The 8023-nt window shown below is 61.8% G+C and overlaps 2 protein-coding genes across 2 annotated transcripts in view; both read left to right on the top strand.

Annotated features, from left to right (window-relative positions):
* Nucleotides 1-5069: 5069 nt before the first annotated feature.
* On the top strand, nucleotides 5070-5375 carry LOC104132535 (cAMP-dependent protein kinase inhibitor alpha-like). The gene is made up of 2 exons (XM_009645833.1): nucleotides 5070-5214; nucleotides 5293-5375. The coding sequence occupies exons 1-2, from the start codon at nucleotides 5070-5072 to the stop codon at nucleotides 5373-5375; spliced, it is 228 nt and encodes a 75-aa protein (XP_009644128.1).
* Nucleotides 5376-6469: 1094 nt separating this feature from the next.
* The window catches only part of FABP3 (fatty acid binding protein 3), a 5301-nt gene continuing 3747 nt past the window's right edge, over nucleotides 6470-8023 (top strand). Inside the window, exon 1 of the mRNA XM_009645873.1 lies at nucleotides 6470-6595. Coding sequence (XP_009644168.1) covers nucleotides 6470-6595 — 126 coding nt within the window. The remainder of the gene's footprint in view (nucleotides 6596-8023) is intronic.

Raw genomic sequence — 8023 nt, 5'->3', positions numbered from 1 at the left:
AGTCCTTTGGCTGGGTCCATCCTGCAGCTTGCCTGCCCCCAGGCTGACAGAGGGGGAGGAAGAGGGAGAAGAGGAAGAGGGGATCAGGTGTTCCTCGCCCCAAACCACTCTCCCTCCAAAGGCTGATGCTCTGGGTCTCAGTAGGGGTGTCCACCTGTAACACCTCCTTCACAGGCCATGGATTTGGGCTTTTTTGGGCTTGGATGAGGAGTTTTGGAGCAGGGAGCAGGGGCTGGGGCAGGAGCCCTTCCTCCTGCTGCCCACAGGTATGGGAGCCCCCCAGGCTCCAAACACTAAAGACAAGCAGTGGGGCAGCACCCAAAACAGAGCTCAGGAGATGCTTCCTGCAACAGGTCACCCTGCAAGGAGTTCAGACGCTGAAGGCAAGGCCTAATCCTGCACGGGGCAGCCTGGACACTGGGCATGGGGTGGGGACCTGCAGCAGCACGTGATGGGGAACAGCACATCCCGGCCGCAGTGGGATGGCAAAGTCTTGCTTCTCTGCACCATCATCTCATGATCACTTTGCATCTTACCCGCTGGCCTTCAGCCAGACCATCACCTTCCCTGCTCATGCTTTAATTTGTCATTGCCAAATTATGTTACTGAGCATCCCCAGCCCAAACCAAGCAGCTCAGCCCATGCCGGTTCTCACCCATGCAGCACGAGAGCCTCAGGGCTCAGCAGCACCATGGAGGTCTCGTGTGGGGAGGATGTTCCGTTGCATGAAGATGCCCAAGGTTCGGGGGCATCCCAGCCTGCACATGGCCTTGTAGGACATTTTCTGGTCTCCTGGTGGCCTCTGAGCAAGAGGCAGCTTTTGCTGCGGTGGGGCTGGCTTGATTCCCAAAGGACTTGACCAAGGGGACAGGACATGTCCCAGCACCGTGTCCTCCCTCCACCTCTTCCCAGTATCTTCCACTGCAGCCCATCTCCAGGAGAGATTAAGGTTTATTTCTGCCCTACCCTCCTATATCCCATTAGGGGCATTAAAGCAGGAGCCAGCAGCCCCGAGGACCTTCCATGTGACTCCAGGAGCTTTTTTAAGCTGAGACCATGTTAAGCCTCCCAGAAACAGTCCCTGCTTAGAGGGGGAAATCTTCACTTGCTGGGCAGAGGCCCAGGGTTTATGCAACATTATTTGCCCAGTGCTGGGTTGGATTTGCTGCCTGTGGGGCGGGCATTGGTACCTTGGACCCAGGGAGCCCAGGGATGCTGGGGACGGGGGACAGCCCGATGGGCTCCCTGTGACACCAATGCTGCATCCCAGGAGTGCTCAGGATTCCCTCCCCCACCCCCTGTGACAACCTCCCAGGGGTTTCGGTCCCCTCTGGGGTTCCAGCAGCTTTTCTGTCTGTGCCAGCATGAAAGTCCTGATCTTGCTGCACGGCTTTTTGGTGCGCTGGGTGAGCGTATGGGGTGTAGCCCCTGCCCACATTCCGGGCACCGTGGTGTTCTTGGAGATGTTTAGCTGCAGGAAGGAGATGGGCAGGATCCAGCCTGGTCCTGAAGGCTGTTGGTTGCCTGGTTCTCCAGCACTTGAGCCAGCAGGAGCCGCTGGGGCTGCCGGGAAGACAGCTTTGATCCAGCCCTGCAGGGCTCTGGTCTTGCTGGAATGTGCAAGAGTCAGTTGGGGTGTGTGTGTGTGTGTGTGTACGTGTGCAGCGTGTGTGTGCAGGTGTGCATTCCTGTGTATATGCATCTGTGCACGCATGCCTGTGCATGTGCGCCTCTACGCGTGCTGTGTGTGCATGCGTGGTTGCGTGTGTGCATGCGTGGCTTTATGTGTCTGCGTGTGAGAACCCGAGTGTACACATGTGTGTGCTTGCACGCTCACACCATTATGCACACCAGGCATGTGAGCCCCGGCTCACCCCAGCCCCTGTTCCCAAACGGCTGCCAGCATGACACGGCGGGTGCTCTGGGGCCATCACAGATGCTACACGCTGCCTGCCCAGGCCCCGGTGCCCTGAGCAGGGGCTGCAGGGCCGAGGGCTTCTGCCAGCCGAGCAGGCGTTGCTGTGGGGCGCACGGTGCCAGATGAGGGACATGAACTTGAAAGTATGGTGTGTGATGAGAAACTCTGACCAGGAGGTGACATGGCTCCAGCACTAACAGGAGCTGGCAGGAGCCTTCATGCTGATGTAGGAGTGCACCTGTGTGTTGTCGTGCATGCAGGACACATGGCATGCACACGTGTGCCAGGAGATGCCATGCATGCACATGAATGTGCCACAATGCAGCACGCATGCACACGCGTGTGCCAGAGGGTGCCACGCATGCACACTCACATGTGCTGGGGGTGCCATGCATGCACAAACATGTGCCATGGGACAATGCATGCACACACGTCTGCCAGGGGATGCCAGGCATTCACACACATGTGCTACAATGCACCATGCATTCACACTCGTGTGCTGGTGTGCTGTGCATGCACAGACATGTGCTACAATGCATCACGTATGCACACACATGTGCCAGGGGATGCCAAGCATGCACATGTGTGTGCCACAGGACGCCATGCATGCACATGTGCACCAGAGAGCACCGCGCATGCAGAGCCTGGGGCTCAGCTCCAGCTGCCTGTACACGTACACTCACGCACAGAAGCCCAGCCAGAGGTGATGCACACAAACAAGCATACTCATGTGCCAGTTCACACGCATGTGCCAATGCACCCGCAAATGCACGCAGCTCCAGAGTGCCACAGATGGTGCACGTGTGCACGCACACCCGCACAGGGAGCATCGCGCCTCCGCTGGGTCTTTGCCATGGCACAGCCATGGCCAAGCCTGCCCTCATCACACCCCCGAGCCTTACTCTGTGCCTCAGTTTCCCCACCTGAAAGGGGACCACTACCAGGAGCTGGCAGGAGCCTTCATGCTGATGTAGGAGTGCACCTGTGTGTTGTCGTGCATGCAGGACACATGGCATGCACACGTGTGCCAGGAGATGCCATGCATGCACATGAATGTGCCACAATGCAGCACGCATGCACACGCGTGTGCCAGAGGGTGCCACGCATGCACACTCACATGTGCTGGGGGTGCCATGCATGCACAAACATGTGCCATGGGACAATGCATGCACACACGTCTGCCAGGGGATGCCAGGCATTCACACACATGTGCTACAATGCACCATGCATTCACACTCGTGTGCTGGTGTGCTGTGCATGCACAGACATGTGCTACAATGCATCACGTATGCACACACATGTGCCAGGGGATGCCAAGCATGCACATGTGTGTGCCACAGGACGCCATGCATGCACATGTGCACCAGAGAGCACCGCGCATGCAGAGCCTGGGGCTCAGCTCCAGCTGCCTGTACACGTACACTCACGCACAGAAGCCCAGCCAGAGGTGATGCACACAAACAAGCATACTCATGTGCCAGTTCACACGCATGTGCCAATGCACCCGCAAATGCACGCAGCTCCAGAGTGCCACAGATGGTGCACGTGTGCACGCACACCCGCACAGGGAGCATCGCGCCTCCGCTGGGTCTTTGCCATGGCACAGCCATGGCCAAGCCTGCCCTCATCACACCCCCGAGCCTTACTCTGTGCCTCAGTTTCCCCACCTGAAAGGGGCCTGGGTCCTGCCCTGTGCAGGGCAGCCGCCCTGTGACTCATCACCGCCCAGGTTAATCATTCATTTTTCTCCTCGCAGGCAGCCGGGGTCACTCGTCCTGCTCAGCACAGCGCCTGCGCCCAAGGACTTGGGGACCTTGGCTCGTCCTCTGCCGGAGAGTGATTCCCAGGGGGACGCTGGTGAGTTCATGCCCCCCACAGCAAGACAAGCTCCCACTGCCACCAGCTGGGGGACGCCAGTCCCAGCATTGCCACCAGTGTCTGGCCTGGAGGGGATGGGGTTGCTTGGGTGATGGCTTGGGGGTCCCCATGCCCCATGAGTGGGTAGCGTGGGTTTGGGGAGGGTGGAGGCCACCCCTGTCCCTGCAAGCTCCTGTGCCACCCTTGTGCCACCTCCCACCTGCAGCTGCAAAACCCTTCTGCAAAAATATTTACCGGTGGTGAGCAAACATCCCAGTAAGGTCCCAGCAGCGGTGTGCACCGGGGTCGGATCCACGCTGGTGGCATCTGCATGGTACCCAGTGCCAGGGGCTTCCTGGGAGACGCCCCCCACCTGCTCGAGGGGACCCTGGCATCGCCACTGCCTGCCCTGGCTCAGCAAGAGCCGCTCCCCAGGGGACACAGGGGCGTCCCCAAGTTGAGGACAACGTGCCCTTGTCCCATGGCACTGCAGCTGCTCCCACTGTGCCCTCTCAGCCTCCCTTGCTGTCCCGCCTCCCCGCTGGTTGCCACCTCCATCTCCCCATCTCTGCTCTCTACCCATCCCTTGCTGCCATCACCTCCTCCTGCCTGCCCACCAGGGACGAGGGGTCCCTGACCTTCACAGCCCAGCTTGGTGTCACCACCCAGGGTGCTGTGGGTGCCCGGCATGGGGACACAGCCTCTCCCACCCCCAGACGGGCTCCCCACTCCCTCCTTCCCACCCCATGGGCACCAGCCTCAGGAGCCATCGCTGACCCTCTGCTCTGCCTCCCCCCAGGTTGGAGCCAGAGGGGACCGAGCCAGGAGCCCCCATCTCCCGTGGGGTCCCTCGCGGGCTGGGAGACACCCAGAGGGGGAACTTCCAGACCAGAGAGCAGAGCAGGGGAGAAGCAGCGCCAGGCCAGGCTGGAGGGTGCCCGGTAAGGCTGCTGGGGGCAGGGGGTGGTGTGGTACTGGTGGGATCCCTGAGGACCCCCCCTTCATCCATGATGCAGTGAGCAGTGGAGGTCACAGCACCCAAAGGTGCCAACCCTGAGGACAGGGCAGTCCCACAGGCAGGGTGGCCCCTGCCTTCGCTGCTGGGGAGCCTGCAGTCAGGGTGGGCACATGGGGTTGCGCAGGGCTTAGCCCCACTCCCCGGGCAGCTGCAGGCAGGGGATGCTGCCTGCCCTGAACAGGGGCATCCTGCCTGGATCAGAGCCACCCTGGGGCTGCGCGCCACCTTGCCCAGCGGTGCTGATGGGGAAGGGGACCGTGTCTCCCCAGGGTTACCATGACCGAGGTGGAACCCGTGTTGGACTTCGCATCCTCCGGGAGAACGGGCCGGCGCAATGCCCTGCCCGACATCCTGGGCTCGCCAGCCGGCGTCAGCCCCTCTGACCTGCCCCTCAAGCTGGCCGAGATGTCCCTGAACGCAGGTAGGTGATGGGGAAGATGGGAGACAACGCGGGGCGGCCAGGAACCGGGGTTGCTCATATCGTCGTCTCTCCTGGCAGGCAGCGCCCAGGAGATGCAGTCGCCCTCGGCGGAGGCGCCCCCTCCGCAGCCCCCCAGCCCCGAGCTGAAAGACACGTCCTAACCCCACTCCTGGGGGGGGACATTGCTGACCAGCGGAGGAAAGAGGAGGCTGCGGAGCATCAGCCCAGCTTTCCTGGCACGGCCAGAGTCCTCTGGGTTTTCCTCGGTGCTACCGCGGCGAGACCATCGGGCGTCATCCCCCCCGCCATGGGGGGAGCATCGCGTGGCGGGGCAGCCCGCGGCTGTTTCTAGCTGAGTGTGGTGTTCACTGTGATGTTTTGGGTACCACTGCTGTCTCCTGGCCTTTCTTCCTGGGTGATCCAGAAATCTTTTTCAAGGGGGGGGGTAGGGGAGGGAAGCGCTGCACAACCCCAACACACACCCCCCAGCCCTTGAGCACAGCCCACCCCTCTGCTCCAGCAGCCAGCACACGGGGGTCCCACCAGGGATCGGAGCACCCCAGGGTGTTCCCTGCCCCAGGAGTGCGGGGGGGCTTGGCTCCTTGTCCTGAGTCACCCTCTTGCGTGGCCCTGTGTCCCTGCAGGACGGAGGCAGCTCTGCCTCTGGGGAGGATGTTGGTGATTTCAGAGGGGGTGGGCAGGGTGATGCTGGTTTGGGCATCCCCAGCCCTGTACATCACCCTGCCCCCCATGCTGGGGCTACCCATGGGTCCCCATGCCTGCAGTCCTGGGTTCCCCCCCCCCATATCCCTGGGGAAAACCCAGGGAGGGGGAAGCAGCAGTGACCAGGGCCACCTGCGTCCTGCAGTGCTTTTGGGATGTGCAAGAAACGGAGTCGGGTTTTTCCAGGCTCTGGCCATGCTCCCCAAAACCTCCACTTCTGCTGGCAGGTGGGACAGGGACCCTCCTGCCCGGGCACCGAGGGGCTGGGGGAGGCGAGAGGCCGGGAAGAACTGGCTTGCCCAGATCCTGCCCAGGCCAGGGCCTGGATTCCCAGGCTGGGGTTTGCTGGCTGGCGGCCAGAGCCAGGCAGAGCGGTTGCACGTTGTGCTGGACCCAGCTCCATCACAGATGGTCACCTATAGCTGTCGCTGTGGGACCAGCAAATAAATCCTGAAGCCCAGGTCCACTCTGGCCACCGCCAGGCTGGTGACTGGGTCTGGGAAAGCTGTAGAGGGCCACCCATGGGGCCACCATGTCCAGCAGTCCCCGTGTCCAGCACCCCAGGGTGGCCCTGGCCACCCCCAGGCTCTCAGGCAAGGACACCAGCTGCCTATCCCTTGGTGCAGAGGCCAGCCCCAGCCGGGATGTGGAGCTGTGTGTGCGTGGGCATCCATGTGCGTGGGCATCCATGTGTGTGCATGTGCATGGGCACCCGTGTGCACGGGAGTCTGCATGCATGGGTGCCTCTGTGCATGGAGCACCCATGTGTGTGGGCACCTTTGTGCATCCGTGTGCATGGGTGTTGTGCACATGGGTGTCAGTGTGCATGTGTGTGCATCTACAGGGTGGCCATGTTCATGGGTGCTCCTGTGGGTGGATGTCTGTGTGCGTGTGTGTTCATGTGTGTGGGTGTCTGTGTGCACAAGTGCTTACGTGTGCGGTCACCCATGTGCATGGTGGGTCTCTGTCAGCATGTGTGTCCGTGTGCACGGGTGTCCATGTGCATGGGTGTCCATGTGCATGGGCACCCATGTGCAGTTGTGTTTATATGTGTGGGTGCCTGTGTGGATGGGTGCTTATGTCCCTGGGCACCTGTGTGTGATGGGTCTCTGTCAGCATGGGTGTCCACATGCATGGGAGCTTCTGTAGGTGGGTGTCTGTGTGGGGGGGTGTCCGTGTGTATGGGCAGGCGTGTGCATGCGTGTTCATGTGCATGGGTGCTTGTGTGCATTGGCACCCATGTGTGTGGTGGGTGTCTGTCAGCATGGGGGCTCCTGTGCATGGGTGTCTGTGTGCGTGGGCAGTCATATGTGTGAACGTCCACATCTCGTGGTTCCACTGTCTTGGGGGGAGCCTGAGAGCGTGCATGGGGACCAGGGCCATACAGATTTGGGACACCGATGCCCAGGAGGGTGAGGGGACAGGGGACAGCCCCTGCCCTCTTCGTCCCCTTCAGGGCCGTGTGGGTGGGTGTGAGTGGGGGCTCTTGCTCCCTGGGGACTTGTCCAGGGAATAAATTGTCCATCTTTCCCTGGGGAGCTGTGCCCTGTGGGGTGTCCCAGCCAGTGTAGGGGACACCCATCCTATGGGGTGCCTGTCCCCCCCCGGGATGCAAGGCAAGGGGGTCCCGCTCAGAGGCAGTGCTGGCGGGAGGTGGCTGAACACGAGCTCCCGGCTATTTTTGGGCGTCTGCGATGAGACCTTGGGGCCAGGGAGAGGGAGAAAGTGTCCCTGTGTCCCTCCCGGACCTGGACGCTTTGACCCCAATGTCCCCAAGATGGGGGGGACGTGCTGCAGCCATGGGGCTCGGGGACATCCGCTTCCCCCTGCTGGGACCATCTGCTGCCTGGGGATGGGGCAGGCGGAGGCGCGTCCCCAGAGAGCTGGGGGGCAGGGGACACCAAATCCCACGGCCACAGGTGAGCCCCAGCACACTGGGAGAGAACCAGGGGACGCGCTGGCCCTGACCCTGCTGCCACCAGAGCCTGAAGTGAGGGGAGGCAGGGAGGGGGGGGGACATGCTGTGGGTCCCAGAGCCCCATGGCTGTCCTTGTCCCCAGTGTCCCCCACACAGAGATCTCTGGGG

Source organism: Egretta garzetta, unplaced genomic scaffold, assembly GCF_000687185.1.
Source record: "Egretta garzetta isolate BGI_Z169 unplaced genomic scaffold, ASM68718v1 scaffold368, whole genome shotgun sequence".
NCBI lineage: Eukaryota > Metazoa > Chordata > Aves > Pelecaniformes > Ardeidae > Egretta > Egretta garzetta.
This window is presented reverse-complemented; position numbering and strand designations above follow the sequence as displayed.